At 41.4% G+C, this 19,141-nt stretch overlaps 1 protein-coding gene and 1 long non-coding RNA gene across 2 annotated transcripts; one reads left to right on the plus strand and one right to left on the minus strand.

Moving 5' to 3' along the window:
* The first annotated feature begins 8,116 nt into the window (after window positions 1-8,116).
* On the plus strand, window positions 8,117-16,918 carry m6pr (mannose-6-phosphate receptor (cation dependent)). Its single transcript, XM_046313475.1, has 7 exons — window positions 8,117-8,497; window positions 10,611-10,789; window positions 11,159-11,325; window positions 12,582-12,691; window positions 12,852-12,982; window positions 13,381-13,507; window positions 14,543-16,918. Exons 1-7 carry the CDS (start codon window positions 8,492-8,494, stop codon window positions 14,663-14,665), a joined length of 843 nt encoding a protein of 280 aa, XP_046169431.1. The 5' UTR covers window positions 8,117-8,491; the 3' UTR covers window positions 14,666-16,918.
* On the minus strand, window positions 12,605-18,840 carry LOC124004744. The gene is made up of 3 exons (XR_006833520.1): window positions 18,587-18,840; window positions 17,978-18,117; window positions 12,605-13,605 (listed from the first exon to the last, which is right to left on the minus strand). It is a non-coding gene; the product is annotated as an uncharacterized LOC124004744 (long non-coding RNA).
* Window positions 18,841-19,141: the final 301 nt, after the last annotated feature.

Below are 19,141 nucleotides of genomic sequence, written 5' to 3' on the forward strand. Positions count from 1 at the left end.
TATATAGGTCCTAGATGGATCTGGGTCCCATGCCAAATCTTTTCAGTCTCCTGAGGGGGAAAAGGTGTTGTCGTGCCCTCTTCATGACTGCCTTGGTGTGTTTGGACCATGATAGTGTGTTGGTGATGTGGACACCAAGGAACTTGAAACTCTCAACACGCTCCACTACAGCCCCGTCGATATTTCCTGTAATACATGATCATCTCCTTTGTTTTGCTCACATTGAGGAAGAGGTTGTTGTCCTGGTATCACACTGCCAGGCCTCTGACCTCCCTATAGGCTGTCTCATCATTGTTGGTGATCAGGTCTACTGTTGTGTCATCAGCAAACTTAATGATGGTGTTGGAGTCGTGCTTGGCCACGCAGTCGTGGGAGTACAGGAGGGGCCTAAGCACGCACCCTTAAGGGGCCCCGGTGTTGAGGATCAGTGTGGCAGATGTGTTATTGCCTACCCTTACCACCTGGGGGTGGCCTGTCAGGAACTCCAGGATCCAGTTGCAGAGAGAGGTGTTTAGTCCCAGGGTACTTAGCTTAGTGATGAGCTTTGAGGGCACTGTGGTGTTGAACGCTGAGATGTAGTCATGAACAGTATTCTCACATAGGTGTTCCTTTTGTCCAGGTGGGGATGGGCAGTGTGGAGTGCGATTGAGATTGCGTCACCGTAAGGAGACTTATACTTGGAATACAGAGGAGGAATGGAGGGAAAAAGAGAGGTAGAGGAGGTCTAAGAGAGGGAGGGAGAAAGATGGTGAGCTTGAGTCGGTTAAAAATGGTGTAAACTTATTTTGTTTTGATGTTGAGTCTTTGCCCGACAAAGTGACGTTAGGATATATAAGTTATCCTGTACGAGCTTTTATTTGAAATACATTACGTTGTTACAGGTATCAAGCTTATGGGCATGTGACAACATTGTGTAGGAGGAAGGTTCCTAGGTGTGAGAAGAGTGCAGAAGGGCATGAGACAAAGGAATGTGTAACATTGGGGAAAGTAGTGGTATGTGTTAATTGTAGGGGTGCCCATGGGGCTGGGAATAAGAAATGTCATGTTGTTATATGCTGAGGCAGTGAAGAAAGTACTGTAGAGGAAGATGGGTCAAGTGGGAGGGATCCTAAGAGGAGTGGTTCTGAGTAGAAGATCTGTACCTGTACAGAGGGATAAACCAACAAGTGATATGTTTCAGTAAGATTGGATGTTGGTGATTTTACAGCAATGGTTATCAACTGTACTGCAGGGATGGGATGTATATCGCAGAAAATTGAGGTTGTGGTGGCAGCTGCAGAGAGCTATTTGGGTGTGCAAGGTTTGATGTCAGAATAGTTACAGGGTGTGTTAAGTGTTGGTGTCCCATCCTTTCAGGCTGTTGGCTTGAAGTATGACTAAATATATTTAAATAGTGGAGAATGGAATTTTTAGAGAAAAAATGTAGTACTTTTTTTTGTGAGTTTAATGTTAGATGGTAGGTTTTTTTTTTCCCCAGGCAAAGTATAAAGGAGTTTATACTCCAGTGTAGTAGATGGCAGAAATGCAACATTTATTGGATGCCAACCGCTGTTAAACTTAATCGATGAAGAACAGGGTAGTGAAGAATCAACTAGTTCCGCTCGTTACAACTACAGTCACTTGCTTTGGCAATGTTAACTTATATTTCCCATGCCGACGAAGGCCAAGATGGTGGCTTTGTACAGACGCTTTTTTACAGAGCTCCGCACCAGACTTCAAAAAGATTGTAAAAATAAATAAAAAAAGTTTACAGTCACTACTATTACTGTTTTTATTTGTTCAAGATATACAAACTTTCCTGTGACTGGAATAAGAATTGGATCATTTATTTTGGCATGTCCATGTGAAATCGTGACAAAAAAAGAAAGGAAGAAGTTAGCCGTTCTATTGCTAATCAACAAGAGAAACGTGCTTATAGACAACTGCCATAACTACACTTGGCCTATGGATAATATCATGCTGTTGAAGATGACGAATTCCCGTTTACCAGTTACTCCATGCAAACCTTCACCCTCCAAAAAACCCAACATGAACTCTGACATCGTGGCTACAATCTCCTTACTCATCAACTCCAGGCCTGACACCATTGAGAAAATGGTAGGCGCGAACACCATGGTTATCGAAGGCTTGAAAAAGACTGGAGTTTGCATGTGGTGAAATCAAGGATGTGAAAACGAGAGTGACAAAAGTTGAAAAAAGTGTAGAAAAATAATAACAATGTCTACCATAGACGTCTCACTAATCTGGAACAATACACAAGAAGATGGAACCTGAGACTCTACGGCTTGCCAGAGGTGGAGAATGAAGATGTGTGAGGAGTGGTTATCCGCATCTGCCAAGAAGTTATGCAGAGAAGAACAAAGTTGGTGATGCCATCGACGTTGTGCATCGCCTCGGCAAGAAGCAACAGCAAAACGATTCAAGACCCAGGGGTATCATCATCCTCTTCACTGCCAGATTCTACAGGGATGCTGTCTGGAAAGCTGCTAGGAAGAACTTCTTCCTTCAGAGCCATGGTATGCGTTTCGCCGAGCATCTCAGCCCGGAGGACATAGAAAGAAGGAACAAGTTGTGGCCAATGATCAAGATAGCACGAAATGAGGGAAAGGCTGCTTACTTCGTCGGAGGACGAGGCTTCATCAACGGTTCAGAAATCCATATTCCTCCCTAGAATCTCACCAGAAGGAACAGATTGATGGTTTCGGCCATGGTATTCTAATTTGCCTTGTATTGATTGACGTTACCTAACAAGCATCAGGTGACTATTTGTATTAGCTTGTTCTTGTATGGCCAGAAGGCCTATTTTGTTTAGTAACTTACGAAGACGACTGAAAGTTGTATTTATTTTGTATGTATACAGTAACTAAGATTCTGTTTTGAAGGGCATACAGGTCTGCTCTGACTTTACACAGTTATTGTTCTATTTAGTTATTAATACTTATTTCCAAGTGAAAAATGTCTTAGGAACATGTAACATTTTTTATTCATTTTTTAAATTATCAGTTTTCACATGCGCTAAATTAGTAGGTACCCTTTTATTTAAATTATTATTTTGTATTTTATTTCTCATCCTACTACAGTTTATAGTTTTATATCATCTTTGTTGTTTTGTCTTTGTCTATAGTTTCTCTTAATGCTAGGGGGTTATGAAACAATGTGAAGCGCAAGGCCTTATTTTTATTTTCTAAACAGTTTCAAACAGATTTCTGCTTTTTTCAAGAGTCTCACTCGATTTCGGCTGATGCCAACTTCTGGAGGTCACAGTGGGGCAACGATATTTGGCTTTCCCATGGATCTGAATGCTCCGCTGGTGTCACTACATTGAAAAATACCTTTTGGTGGTAATATTCTACACTTGGAATGTGACCCCTTTGGTCACTTTATTTGTCTTGTGATCAGTTACAATGACATTACACTCATTACTGTAAACCTCTACGGGTACAACACCAAACATGAGAATGATCAGTTACAATGACATTACACTCTTTACTGTAAACTTCCACAGGTACAACACCAAACATGAGAATGATCAGTTACAATGACATTACACTCTTTACTGTAAACTTCTACAGGTACAACACCAAACATGAGAATGATCAGTTACAATGACATTACACTCATTACTGTAAACCTCTACGGGTACAACACCAAACATGAGAATGATGAGTTGCTTGGATCTATAGAGAAACATAGACTTCATTGGTTATCTAAATTTCTGAATTCGTTATTATTGATAGGAGGGGACTTTAACATTACTATAGATAATTCAACTGATAGATGGCCCCCAGGTAGGCCAACCAATCAGAATTTGGGTTTAATTATTTTTATGGAAATGTTTGATCTTACTGATATACGGAGAGAGAGGTTTCCGGCCGACAGATCATTCACTTGGCGTAACAAAACAGGTTCCAGACAATCCAGAATAGATTTTTGGCTTATATCCAAATGTATTGATAGTGAGTGTGTTAGGAGAAATATTTGTACTACTCCCCTCAGAGACCATAGGGCCATTTACACTGATATCAAAATATTTACCCCTGATACTAACCTTGGTAGAGCATCCTACTGGAAGCTAAATAGCTCGTTATTAAATAATGATATAGTTAAGTTTGAGTTTAAAGATCTGCTTTCACACTTTTGGGAAAGGGCTTGTGAAGAAAAATCTTATTTCAAGAACTGGGAGCTGCCTCCCGGGTGGCGCAGTGGTTAAGGGCGCTGTACTGCAGTGCCAGCTGCGCCACCAGAGACTCTGGGTTCTCGCCCAGGCTCTGTCGTAACCGGCCACGACCGGGAGGTCCGTGGGGGCGACGCACAATTGGCCTAGCGTCGTCCGGTTTAGGGAGGGTTTGGCTGGTAGGGAAATCCTTGTCCTTGTCTCATCGCGCACCAGCGACTCCTGTGGCGGGCCGGGTGCAGTGCACGCTAACCAAGGTTGCCAGATGCATGGTGTTTCCACCGACACATTGGTGCGGCTGGCTTCCGGGTTGGAGGGCGCTGTGTTAAGAAGCAGTGCGGCTTGGTTGGGTTGTGTATCGGGAGGACGCATGACTTTCAACCTTCGTCTCTCCAGAGCCCGTACGGGAGTTGTAGCGATGAGAAAAGATAGTAGCCACTAAAACAATTGGATACCATGAAATTGGGGAGAAAAAGGGTTTAAAAAAAATATTATAAAAAAAGAACTGGGAGCTCTTTAAATTTGAGGTGTCCAAATACCTTAGAAAATATGGTAGTAATCTTGCTGAGACCAGAAGAGCTGAGGAGGAAAAGGTGATTCATTAAGATAACTTCCCTTTCTCAGAGGTCCCCAGCCAGCCTTTCGGGGAGAAGATGGAACTGATTGAGTTACAAAATAACTCAATCAGTTCCATTAATCTATATATATAGATTAAAACAGAAGGAGCCTTTATTAGATCTTGGGAAAATGGATTGAGGAGGGAGAACAGAATTCATCCTATTTCTTTAGACTTGTGAAATTTCACTCTAAAAATAACACTATCCATAAGTTAAACATTGATGGTGTTAATACAGATTAGCAAAAATGTATCGCTAAATACTGTAGCAATTTTTACTGAAAATTGTATTGCTCTACGTACTGTCAGGAATCCACAGATATGTTTTTTTAACTCACTGAATAATGTTCACTATCGGTGATATAGAATCTAAACAGTGTGATGAACCCATCAAAGTTGAAGAGATTATAGAGTCTATCAAACATCTAAAGAACAATAAATCACCAGGTGTTGATGGAATTACATCAGCATTTTACAAATTATTTTCTGAACAAGTAGCTCCCTTCCTATTTGAAGTGTGTTCAGAGAGTATTAAAAACAATGTTCTCCCTCCTACAACGAGTCAGGTGTTAATAACACTGAGCCTAAAAAAGAAATGCTGCTCATCGATAACTGGCGTCCAATTTGTCTTCTTAGTAATGACTATAAGATATTAGCCTACTTGCAAAAATAATTAAAGAAGTCCTGGATGCAATCATTGATGAAACACAGTCTGGCTTTATGAGGAACAGACATATTTCTAACAATGTCAGACTAGTATTAGACATACTTGACTACTCAGACCTAATAACTGAGGATAGATTCATATTATTTTTTAGATTTTTATGAAGCATTTGACACAGAGCATCAGTTCATCTTCCACTCCCTTGAACGACTTGGCTTTGGGGATTTTTTCCTGTAAGTCTATTAAGACTCTCTATACAAATGGTAACAGCTCTATAAGGGCACCTCACCGAGATTTGAGTTAAAGGGAGGAATTAGGCAAGGTTGTCCTATCTCTCCGTACCTGTTTTTATTAATCACCCAACTTCGTACAAATTCTTTAAACAATAGTCCTGTACAAGGTATTTCCATAGCTGGTAAAGAAATTATTATAAGCCAGTAGGCTGGCGATACTACACTTTTTCTGAAAGACGCTAACCATATTCCCATATCGATCAATGTGATGCAATCCTTTTCCAAAGCATCTGGTCTATATTTTAACATGAATAAATGTGAACTCATAGATGTCAAAGATTGTGTGACACCTTTATATTATGGTATTTCAGTAAAAGCAGAACTTACATATTTACGCATAACCATTACCAAGGATCAGAAGTCTAGAGGCTTACTAAATTTGAACTCTTATTTAAAAAAAACAAAACAGAAGAAGCTAAATCAACGGCTACAGAGGGACTTATCTTTAAAAGGAAGAAAAAGTCCTAATAAGCAAGGCTGAAGGTATCTATAGACTAACATATGGTGCTCTATCTTTATATCGTGATGGTAAAATAAGCAAGGAGATAGACCAGATGCTTTTCAACTTTCTGTGGAGAATCCGTACCATTACATTAGGAAAACTGTTGTAATGAACACTTATGAGAATGGTGGGCTGAATTTTCTGGACGTTACTACCCTAAATAATACTTATAAGATCAATTGGATAAAACAATTCCTAAGAAGACCCACTTCTATCTGGAATTGTATTCCTCGTCATATCTTCTCTACTTTTGGTGGCCTTAACTTCATGTTGGTTTGCAATTATAATATTGACAAAGTTCCAGTGAAACTTTCTGCTTTTCATCAGCAGGTTTTCTTGTCATGGTCCTTAATTTCTATATATCATTTTTCTTCACGCAGATATTATATATGGAATAATCATGATATATTGTATAAAAATACTTTTGTTTTTAGAATATTGGTTTCTGAAATAATATCCTATTGGTGAGCCAACTGGTAAATGCAGAGGGTCTTTTACTTAGTTATAAGGAATTCTTATCACTTTACAAGGTCCCTGTAACACCTAAAGATTTCGCAATTGTTTTAGAAGCCATTCTCTCAGTAGTTGCTTTATTATTCAGGAACGTGTCAAGACCTGACCCTTAGCCTACCTTCCATTGACCCTGTTGACTCATCAGTAGGAAAGATTTTTCTCTTTTGGTCCATTCAACAACAGAGCGATACGATCCTTGTTTCAGCAGGATGTTGTATCTATACCTTATGTCATGCCTTATTGGAATGGATTTATTGATAATATCTGTTGGGAAAAAGTTTGGATGTTGCCACACACATACCTACTAGTTAACAAAATTAAGGAAGTTTCCTTTAAAATTATTCATAAATATTATCCTGCCAACCACTATATGAAGAAGTTTAAGGAAAACATCAGCTCAAATTGTTCCTTTTGTAATGACCACCCAGAAACACTGTTGCATCTTTTTGGGCATTGTATTCATGTAAGAAAATTGTGGCAAAACATCAGTAGATTTATATTTGAACACATTTATGAAGAGCTTACACTATTGTGGAGAGATGTACTGCTTGGATTCTTTACCTACGATAGAAATAAAATAACCTGAAACATTTTAATGTAATTCATTTCATTATTTCATATTCACAAATGTAAATTTACAAAACAAAACACCACATTTTCTTACCTTACAAAAAGAAACTAAACTGTATTTTAAGACAATGAAATACTCTACTAACAAAAAAGCTGTTAGAATTATAAGTGTATGCTTGTCCCTTAACGTCCTTGTGTAATGTGATATTGTACCCTCTAGCCCCGCCCCCAGCTCAATTGTCTATTGGATATTATTTATATATACTTGTGTTCCCACATGTACTTCATGTATTGATTTGTTGTTGATAAAAAATAAAATAATAAATGTTTCCCATGCCAATAATTCCCCATGAATTGAATGGTTAGAACAATGAGACAGTTATTTCACTGGCTGTGTAAATGTGAAAAATCCGCTTCCTCTCGGTGAGAGGAAACCCACTGAGAGAAGATGGAACGATATGGATTTTTGCCGAGATCCTGCAAATATTATCATCAATTAAACATTTGATCTCAATACATTTTTCTGTTCCCAAAACTAGAATCTGTTATGAACAGAATGGACTAAGTTTTGTAGACTTCACCCTATGTCATAATTTTGTTTTATTTTTTTAATCGCGCTGTTTAGGAGTGCAAATGAGAATTTAGTTATTGCACACACTTCACAGAGTAGGCGTGCCCTAACGTAAATAGTAGGCGTGCCCTAACGTAAATATGCACATGTATACTAGAACGCGCCAATAGGATATCGCTAGCACGTGCTTAGCTCTGCCCTCTACGACTCATTTGATACCATTGGAAACGACAAGCTTGTGGTGTGTCTTGATTTAGTTAAATCTTTGCTACAGTCAAATGCGTTTCCTTATTTAATTCCACTTCCGCATCTGACATAAAGTAACGCTAGACGCTGTATAATGATTTTATAGCATAAATAGATTGTATTAAAGTACATTTTATAGCGGACTGTTAACGAACATGGTTTTGTAATTGTGCGTAGTCTGTTGCATTTGCATGACAAAACAGGAGACACGGTGTGCTATTTAGCTAGCTTAGCTTGCTTTTGCTAGCTACTTGACCAGACCAGCTAGATAGATTGTAGCCACTTCAACCTACACTACAACCTACACTACGCTAACGGAATAGCTGGCTACATATTTTCAGAATGAAGGTATGTCTAAAAGTTGTTTATGTTACAGTATCAGCTGAGGCTAGGGGTGTATTCAGGATGCGTAACGTTCTACAACGTTTCAAAAATTGCATGACAGCTGCTTTGTTAATTACGGCCTTACCTATTTCGCAATGACATACGACATCTACCACGGTGTTCATGTCAAGCTCGTTTCTGTAATTGAACGTTCAATTCAACACAGTTTATGTTCGACAGTTTTGCCTTGAGCACTCACGGAACGTTGCAGCAACCATCATGAATGCACTTTAGGTCAGGGGTGTGCAAGTCAAGATGGCGGGATAGTTTAATTTCCTTCTGCAAACAGAGATGTTATGCCGCGTACAAAATAACTGACCTCAGAAATCTCGGCAGCGTAGCCTAGTGGTTAGAGCGTTGGACTAGTAACCGAAAGGTTGCAAATTCATATCCCCGAGCTGACATGGTACAAATCTGTCGTTCTGCCCTTGAACAGGCAGTTAAACTCACTGTTCCTAGGTCGTCATTGAAAATAAGCATTTGTTCTTAACTGACTTGCCTAGTTAAAGGTAAAAAAAATAATAATTAAACTTCCGAGTGTTCAAGACAATACGAAACTCGAAGAAACGAGCTCCGATCATTAAAATAAGTCCTACTCCTAATTCTAACGCCGGCCTCGAGAGCTCCGACTTTCCGAGCTATAAATCAGTGACGTCATGATTTGACCTCGTATTTTTCCGAGTTCTCTTGAACGCACCATTCTTGTAAACCGCTTTGCTGCGTAATTTTACTTTCATATTGTCTGACTCGCTGTTGTAGCAGAGTTTTGTCTGATATGTATCTCGTGTCTTGGGAATCACAAATGGTGACGGTGTACAAACATTAGGAACACCTTCCTAATATTGAGTTGCACCCTGCTTTCCCCTCAGAACAGCCTCAATTCATTGGGGCATGGACTCTAAAGCTTTCCACGGGGATGCTGGCCCATGTTGACTTCAATGCTTCCTGCAGTTGTGTCAAGTTGGCTGGATGTCCTTTTGGGTGATGGACCATTCATGATACACACAGGAAACTGTTGAGCTTGGAAAAAGCCAGCAGCGCTGCAGTTGTTGACATTCAAACCGTTGCGCCTGGGCACTTACTACCATACCTCCTTCAAAGGCACTTAAATCTTTTGTCTTGCCCATTTACTCTCTGAATGGCGCACACATACAATCTGAATGGCGCACTCATACAATCCATCTTCCCCATATTGTTTATATTTATTTACTTTTCTGCTCTTTTGCACACCAATATCTCTACCTGTACATCTCTACCTGTACATTAATCTGCAAAATTGTAATTATTCGCCTACCTCCTCATGCCTTTTGCACACAATGTATATAGACTCTCTTTTTTTTCTACTGTGTTATTGACTTGTTAATTGTTTACTCCATGTGTAACTCTGTGTTGTTGTCTGTTCACACTGCTATGCTTTATCTTGGCAAGGTCGCAGTTGCAAATGAGAACTTGTTCTCAACTAGCCTACCTGGTTAAATAAAGGTGAAATAAAATAAAATGTGCTTAAAAATCCTTCTTTAACCTGTCTTATCCCCTTCATCTATATTAATTGAAGTGGATTTAACAGATGACATCAATAAGGGATCATAGCTTTCACCTGGTCAGTATGTAATGGAAAGAGCGCGTGTTCCTAATGTTTTGTACAATCATTGTAAATATCACAAGGCAGGTGTTTTTTCTCAGTAGTCCTGACAGGACTCTACACACTGACAGGACTCTACACACTGACAGGACTCTACACACTGACAGGACTCTACACACTGACAGGACTCTACACACTGACAGGACTCTACACACTGACAGGACTCTACACACTGACAGGACTCTACACACTCACAGGACTCTACACACTCACAGGACTCTACACACTCACAGGACTCTACACACTGACAGGACTCTACACACTGACAGGACTCTACTACAGCGTTAAAAGAGCAGCACTCGTTTACTGCTTTTTATCCGTGTCATTGTGTCCAATCAATTGGTTAGGCAATGAATCAGTCATGCAGTGAAACAGACCAAATAAGCCTTACAAAGTATAGTATTTTAATCGTTTTCCATTATATATTTTCCCCAGGTGTCCATGTCCACCCCACACACAGCGACGTCTGGGCGGCTGTTAGTTCTGGCTGTTCAGCTGGTCCTGTTGGTGTGTGGAAGCCAGGCCAGTGACGACACCAAGAGGTGTAAGCTGTTCTCTGAGTCCCCGGCAGAACGGAAGGTCCTCAGTCTTCTAGAACCGCTCACTAACAAGACGTAAGGAATTACCGTTTTAGAAATGGAAAACATAAAAATATCTGTGGTATATCCTATTGCTTTACCAGGTGAGGGGTATCAAAGCAATCTGTTTATCAGCCAAAAAGTAAGACTCCACACACACTGACGTCCATTGCATGGGGAGGTGAAATTACACTTTGTCAGCTGTCACAGAAATTAGCTTTGCATGATGGTATAAGAAGGTTATTGTTCAGCAGTCAGGAGGCCACATTAAGCTTGGAAAATCCCTTAGTTTTAATTTTCCAGAGATTGTTCATTTTAGTCTTCATCACTCATGTAACATCACACGTAACACTTATACAAGGTAACGTTACCACAGTTTTTTTTCCACGGTTCCCTTGGTTACAGTTTCTCTGTGGCGACGACAAGCGGCAAGGAGAGCTACACGTACCAGTTCCAGGTGTGTGGGGATGCAGGGAAAACGGTAGGAGCGGGACTCGTTCAGATCGACCATACGGAAAAAGAAAGTGAGACCGTGCTTGGCCTGTACACTGCAACACAGGCTATCGGAGGAAGTAAGAATGTCCGGTTCTTTCTCTTTTCCTTTGAGAATGTCATGTGCCGGTCTTATCAGTGTGTTACGGTATATTATAGTATCTTTGTAAGTCAGCTCTAGTGTGACCAGATATAGTGATGCCCTTTCTCTCTCCCCTTCCATCTTTCTCTCTCCCCTTCCATCTCTCTCTCTCTCTCTCTCACTATTTCTCTCTCCCCTTCCATCTTTCTCTCTCCCCTTCCATCTCTCTCTCTCTCACTATTTCTCTCTCCCCTTCCATCTCTCTCTCTCTCACTATTTCTCTCTCCCCTTCCATCTCTCTCTCTCTCACTATTTCTCTCTCCCCTTCCATCTCTCTCTCTCACTATTTCTCTCTCCCCTTCCATCTCTCTCTCTCACTATTTCTCTCTCCCCTTCCATCTCTCTCTCTCACTATTTCTCTCTCCCCTTCCATCTCTCTCTCTCACTATTTCTCTCTCCCCTTCCATCTCTCTCTCTCTCACTATTTCTCTCTCCCCTTCCATCTCTCTCACTATTTCTCTCTCCCCTTCCATCTCTCTCACTATTTCTCTCTCCCCTTCCATCTCTCTCACTATTTCTCTCTCCCCTTCCATCTCTCTCTCTCTCACTATTTCTCTCTCCCCTTCCATCTCTCTCTCTCTCTCACTATTTCTCTCTCCCCTTCCATCTCTCTCTCTCTCTCACTATTTCTCTCTCCCCTTCCATCTCTCTCTCTCTCTCACTATTTCTCTCTCCCCTTCCATCTCTCTCTCTCTCTCACTATTTCTCTCTCCCCTTCCATCTTTCTCTCTCCCCTTCCATCTTTCTCTCTCCCCTTCCATCTTTCTCTCTCCCCTTCCATCTCTCTCTCCTTCCATCTCTCTCTCTCTCTCTCTCACTTTCTCTCTCCCCTTCCATCTCTCTCTCTCTCTCACTTTCTCTCTCCCCTTCCATCTCTCTCTCTCTCTCTCACTTTCTCTCTCCCCTTCCATCTCTCTCTCTCTCTCTCACTTTCTCTCTCCCCTTCCATCTCTCTCTCTCTCTCTCACTTTCTCTCTCCCCTTCCATCTCTTGCTCTCTCACTCTCTCTCTCTCTCTCTCTCTCACTCTCTCTCTCTCTCTCTCTCTCTCTCTCTCTCACTTTCTCTCTCACTCTCTCTCTCTCTCACTTTCTCTCTCCCCTTCCATCTCTCTCTCTCACTTTCTCTCTCCCCTTCCATCTCTCTCTCTCTCACTCTTTCTCTCTCGCTCTCTGCTACCCATCACCCCCTACAGGTGACTGGGTGATGTTGATCTACAGCAATGGCACCAAGTATGATGGCCACTGTTCCAAGGAGATGAGGAAAGCCATTGTCATGATCTCCTGCAACAGAGGAGTGGAAATGGTGAGAGAGGGAAGGGAGGGTTTGGATCACTGTGGTGTGGTGATTTGACATGCCTCTCTCCCTGTCACACATTGACGCACACCTCTCTACATCCCCTCCTATCGTCCTCCCTCTTGCTCAAACCTCTCTCTTTCTCTCTCTCTCCCCATGTGTCTCTTAGGGGAAGCTGGAAGTGGTGTTGGAGGAGAGGGAGAGGGACAGGGACTGTTTCTATCTGTTTGAACTGGACTCCAGTGCGGTCTGTCCCGCTCTGCCATCCCAGCTCAGTGCAGGCTCCATAATACTCATCATGTTAGTACTAAGATTATGCATCCTTCCTGATTACACACATTCCGGTGACTACAGAAATACTCAGACTTATCCCCAACCTGCTGGCTGGAACGCAGGGTAGCAACCAAAGCTCTCCATTTCTCTCTCCAACAAATACCCAATACCCTATGAAATGGACTTGTCATTTGCGCACAGCAAACAAACCTACAAGACCAAGCAAAACAGATCATATTTACATATTTATTGGTATTCAATTATGATAATGGTCTCTTATTTCCTCAACGCTTAACAAAACAGAACAGCAGAATAATTATCACTGTGAATCATTGTGATGTTTGTTCATGTGTCAATTAATGGGATGGGTTTCCAACTGGGGATTCGACACCTTTTTAAAATGTTTATTCATTCCTCTGTCCCAGTGGGTTCGTCCTCTTGTCAGTGTACCTCATTTGTGGATTCCTCTACCAGCGGTTGATTGTCGGGGCCAAAGGGTTGCAGCAGTTCCCCAACTATGTCTTCTGGACGCAGGTTGGCAACCTGGCAGCGGTGAGTGTTTGTAGAAGTCACATCACTGTCTCACGTCAGGCGGCGTCACTACTACGTGAAGCTCGTCCCTCAACCATTCTGTCTTGTAGGACGAGGACCTAATCGGGAAAAAAATCTAGTTTTTGTTCATCCGCCTAACACTAATTCCGATAATCGCTCCTCTCTTGGTAGCTATGACGTACTGGCTACTACGGCATATCCTGCTCGCTCAGTTGAGCAAACTTGCTCCAGCTAGCTGCCCAGTGCAAGGTGTTTGAATGGCGATACAGTAGCTAATTTGTCAGCTTATTGATGAGGTACGGCAGCAAAGTTCTGGGACTGTTCTCAGAAATCAGCGTGTATCTGACTTGGACAGATAGCACTGTGCTTCGCTACTTTGGAACATTTGGCCAACGTGATAATGTCCCAGAGAGCAGTCATCTGTGCCTTAGAACTCTGCTGCTAATCACGGCAGAACAGATATCATAAACTCATTTGTCCATTAGCTGGAACTTCACTACACTAGCTAGCTAGAGGGAGTATTCAGCATGGAGTGTGTGAACTGGCATTATTAACATTCCTGCCTTTCATTTCATATGGATTGATACCAAACCCTATCCCCTACGAGTGTTTTAGGTTGGAAGAGGTTATATGGGTTGATTTGGGATTCAGGGTCTGTTGAAGGAGGGTATATGGGTTGATTTGGTATTTTAGTGTCTATGTTTGGGGTGGCAGGTAGCCTAGTGATTAGAGCATTGGGCCAGAAAGGTTGCTGGCTCGAATCCCTGAGCTGACACGATAAAAAAAAACTGTCGTTCTGCTCCTGAACAAGGCAGTTCCTAGGCCGTCATTGTAAATAAGAATGAGTTCTTAACTGACTTGCCTAGTTAAATACATTTTAAATAAAAATAAAATGTTGGGAGGTTAAATGGGTTGATTTGGGATTGTGTCTATGTTGAAGGCCACATTTATGCATTACTTGAGGGCATTTCGCTGTTCTTTTGAGGGCTGGGATTGGCTGGTCAGTCATAATTCTTCTCACTCTCTCACCCTCAGGATGGATGTAATTTTGTGTGTAGGACACAGGGCCCCGAAGAGGAACCTCCCACATACAGGGGTGTGTCCACAGAGCCAAAGGAGCAGCCAGAAGAGAGGGATGACCACTTGCTTCCCATGTGATCTGATGTCAGTAGTGGGAGGGATCTATCCCGTGTGAAGCTTTTGACACTTCGGATAGATATTGCCCTTAGGCAGAGATCTAGGATCATCACTTACTCTCTCCAAGTCCGGAGAAACATAAAACTGACCTCAGTTCAGTGTCTAGGCGCAACTTCATCCTAGTTCATTTTGACAGTTTCAGGGATGAGTTTAGAGGTGGGCACACTAGTTTATGGAAGGCTGGAGGATCTATGACTCCTAAACACTTAGTTTGTTATATTAGATGGTAAGTCACCTGCCCTGGTTTGCATGGTCCAGGCGTCCTTATTTGGAGGTGGCAACAAAAACCTGGATACCCTTTTTTTTTCATGAACTGGAGTGGCCACCTCTGGACAGAGAGTGACGTCTCAGACACTCTGTTACATCTGGTTCATCTGGCACAATAGGTGTCGTTACTAGTTAACACTGCCACAAAGTCATGAACCCCATCTATTTCTACAATTTAAAATCTGATTTTTAAACCTAACTAACCTTAACCACACTGAACCTGATGCCTAAGCCTGACTTTTAAATAAAATTTCATTCATTTTCATGATTGAGCCAATTTAGACTTTGTGGCTGTCTAATCTAGTGGAAACCGTAAGGACTTTCCGACGTGTTAGTGCTGACACAATGCAACCATAGGAACAGCTTCTAACATGTGACTCCCATCCAGTTTGTTTCAGTAGCTGATGGCTGTGTACTGACTCGTAGGTCACACTTTATTTGAAGGTCTGCTTATACACTGCTTAGAATAATTTTTCCATGGTAATATTACAGTAAGTGAATAAGCAGGCTTTTGTTCATGATTTATATGCTTACAGGTCATTGTAATTAAGTGGTTTATACATTTAAAATGGTTAGATATATTTACGATTGTTAAGAAATAATAAACACTCTTAGCCTAAAGTTTTTGAATGGGTAAAAACATTTAATAACGACCTTCAAATTAAGTTGGACCACAATATAGTACAGAGCCATTCCAACCAATGCACTGCTAGACACACATTTAGTCTGTGTTGCTGTTTTAGAGTAGGATGCTGACTGGGCCTTGACCAAAATGTACTTCTGACCCGTTCTACCTTTTCCTTAGCTATTTGAAGAGTAGGGTTGGAACCTATTCCATTTTAATTCTGTTCCCATCAGTTCACTTCCTATGTTGACAAAATTGAAATGGCATTGACCCAAACCATGGTACTGAGTAGTAGCCTACTGTTATGCTGTGTTCATAACCAAGTGGGAAAGTGGTAATTACCAGTTGTGAAGTTGTTAATACCAGTTGGATGCATTTTACGTTCTTTGAAATCGTTGAGAAACACTGATTGGCTAATGGCCAACATGCAGCGTCAACTGTAAATTAAAAGTACAGCTTTCACACTTGTAAACAGATTATAGTGTTAAAAAACCATATTAATGGATTTTTATAAATTATGTTTTGTTGCATTTAACAGCCAACAAATGCTGTTATCGAGGTAATTTTCTTATAGGTGATGTCAGAGGTCTCCATGAGGGGGAAGTCGGAGCACAGGGATCATAGACAATTTTCCCACTAGTAATTACCAGTTGGAAGGGTGTTCAAGTGGATAAATCTCAGTCATATGTGGTAAATACCACCTTCCCACTTGGTTATGAATGCAGCATTAATGATACTGAGGACATTGATGATGATTTTCTAATGTCATGCTTTGATTGAACAGGTCCTTCCCTTCATAAGGCAACAGAAGGCACTTTGTGTTCAACAGTAAAATGGAGGAACTTAAGTAATTTATATAATCAAGAAAAATACACATGTACTATCTGTGACATGTGGGTGAATGTTGTTTTTTAATTTTGTTTTTGCTTGTTTGTGGTGTTTTTAAAACAAAAAAACTTAGTTCAATCAAGACCTGAAAGATGGCATTAGTTTGACCCGGCCCAGGACAACAGGCCCCAATGAGATGTGGCGAAATGGATCAGAACCAAACCAGGTCTGGGTTCGATGGTTTTGGCCAGTTCGGACTTTGAAATTAGTTTGTGATGCTATTTGTACTTGCAAATGAGGGGAAGAGTAAAAGATAATTTGTTTAGTTTGTTTTGCGCTTTTGCATCAATTAAATATGAATAAAGTGTTTGATTACAGTTCTGAATCTGTCATGTATGACACGTTTTAGTGTGCTGGCGTGTTAGCAGGGGCAATTAACTCCCTAAGCAACACGATGTAAAACATAATAAATATATTTTTAAAACAAATTCCTATTCCTCAGCCTGAACCCTCGGCCTGTTTTGGTCTTGTTCTCCCTCCAGTGTTTCCTACTCTGCTCTTTATTATCCTCTTGGTCAAAGAAGAGGAGTTTTATGATTTGAAGGATCTGACCATCCCTTTTCATGGCCAGAAAGTTTGAACCTCCCGGCAGCCCAGTCGAGGAACTGCTTTGAACCGGATGTTAAAGTGTTCCAGGTCAGGGATGATATCCTGGATTCTGCTCTCTGTGTTAGCCAGCTCAATCATCTGTGAGGTTAGGACACCTTCAGGGAGCCTGACGCTCAGTGATTTCATCAGCTGGAGGTAGTCCTGCTGGGTTAGATGTGAGTCTTCTCCTGGTCTTCCACCAACCACAGCGCTATCTCCTGCTTCAACATCTCCTCTCTGTCCTACCTCATCCTCACCCCTCTTCCCAATCCAGCTCCCCCTTCACCTCTTACACCCAAACTTCCATTACCTCTCCCACCCACCCCTCTGTTCACTCTTCCTCTTTTCTCTATCTTCAGTTCTACTGGTTCTACATCTCCCTGGCCTAGACCGTCTCTATTTGCAGCCCCCCCCCTCCCCCCCTTCCTCTCCCTCGTCTCCCTGGACCTCCATTTTCTATCCCTTCGACCTTTCCATTCTCTCTAATATTCCCCTTTCCATTCTCTCTAATATTCCCCTTTCCATTCTCTCTAATATTCCCCTTTCCATTCTCTCTAATATTCCCCTTTCCATTCTCTCTAATATTCCCCTTTCCATTCTCTCTAATATTCCCCTTTCCATTCTCTCTAATATTCCCCTTTCCATTCTCTCTAATATTCCCCTTTCCATTCTCTCTAATATTCCCCTTTCCATTCTCTCTAATATTCCCCTTTCCATTTGTTCCTTTGACATTTGTGACACTTATAACTGATTTGATTACTAGCTCTGTACTTCCGCCTGCAACCCCCTTCCTCTGTATTTACTCCATGCTGCTCCTACTCTGCCTCCCCCCTTTCCAACACCGGTCTTTGCAACCTTTCCTCCAATATGTTCCTGACCTAGAGCTGGAGGTCTTAATTCCTCACCTCCTTCGGTACTACCTCCTTTTCCCCTTGTCTGTCGCTCCTTCAATCCTCTGTTTCCCGTTCTTCCTCCTCTGCCAAAGCTACGATCTCATGTGAAAGCCTGTCATGTTGTCCAGAGTTGCGGTCAGAGAATCTAGCCTCTGTAGTGGATGGAAATGGAAAAGTGAAAAGAAAGACCAGTTGGGTGGTTTGGTGCTTTGTTGAAGTGACTCACAATCAGACATGCCTCAAAGTAGAAAAGACTGGGATCTGCCAGCCCACTATTTCACAATATCCTCTCTCATTCTTGTCAGTTTATTTTCTCCATGATAGTGGTGTAATCATTGGCATATGCCTAAAAGTTAAAGATATTGAAAAGGCCCCAAAGCAGTTACAAATTAGCAACATATTGTAGAAATTGGTATGTGTAACATCACACAAATTGCAGGAAAATATATTTTTGCAGGACGTAGAATATCATACGAAATGGATGAAGTTATACACAATTGTGCACAATTTTCGGGGACCTGTTTTGGCCTGTGAGCTCTACTTTCAAAACTACTGGCTGAAATTATACAAAATCTTTATTACGCATCTGTTATTCTACAACAAATAATTAGATGGGCTTACTGTCGTTTTCAAGTGGCTTCAGTCAAGTCTTCCAGGCTTTTTATTTGGACCCTTGCTGAGAACAGTAGCCTTTCTGAAATGTACTACTGTTGATAGGTCGTTGTGATATGTTGTACTGTACAATTTAGCCTTTGTCAATGGCAGATACTGTTGTTGCTGGAGTCTCCACCTTAGTTTCCACTGCTGTGTGTCATCCTGAACTGGATTGTCCTGTTTGGTGTGAGAGCACGTCACACACTCTCGCTCTCGCTCGCTCTCATGTCAGCCCTGTATTTGGAGTTGTCTTCAGGTGTGCATGAACTTTATAGCATGTGAGTCCTCTTATTCTCCCTCTGTTTCTTTAAATGATGAAGATTACACATTTTCCCTTCTATTTTGTATAAAATAGCAATAGGAAATAAAATAGGAAACAAATAGTAGACATTCTTCTAAATCCCTGAAATAGGTAGGCAAACTTTAATGACACACAAGTATAAAAGAGTGAGTTTCAAAAGTATTGGGACAGTGTGGGGGGGGGGGGGGGATTTGGATTTGAAATGATACAATAAAGTGCAG

The sequence above is a fragment of the Oncorhynchus gorbuscha genome, linkage group LG19 (genome assembly GCF_021184085.1).
Source record: "Oncorhynchus gorbuscha isolate QuinsamMale2020 ecotype Even-year linkage group LG19, OgorEven_v1.0, whole genome shotgun sequence".
Lineage (NCBI taxonomy): Eukaryota > Metazoa > Chordata > Actinopteri > Salmoniformes > Salmonidae > Oncorhynchus > Oncorhynchus gorbuscha.

What these genes read in the sequence shown, in the direction of transcription:
- m6pr (XM_046313475.1), top strand. An exon ending in GGCTCCATAATACTCATCAT is followed by an intron (nt 12,983 to 13,380) that starts GTTAGTACTAAG and finishes CCTCTGTCCCAG; the next exon opens with TGGGTTCGTCCTCTTGTCAG. An exon ending in AGGTTGGCAACCTGGCAGCG is followed by an intron (nt 13,508 to 14,542) that starts GTGAGTGTTTGT and finishes TCTCACCCTCAG; the next exon opens with GATGGATGTAATTTTGTGTG.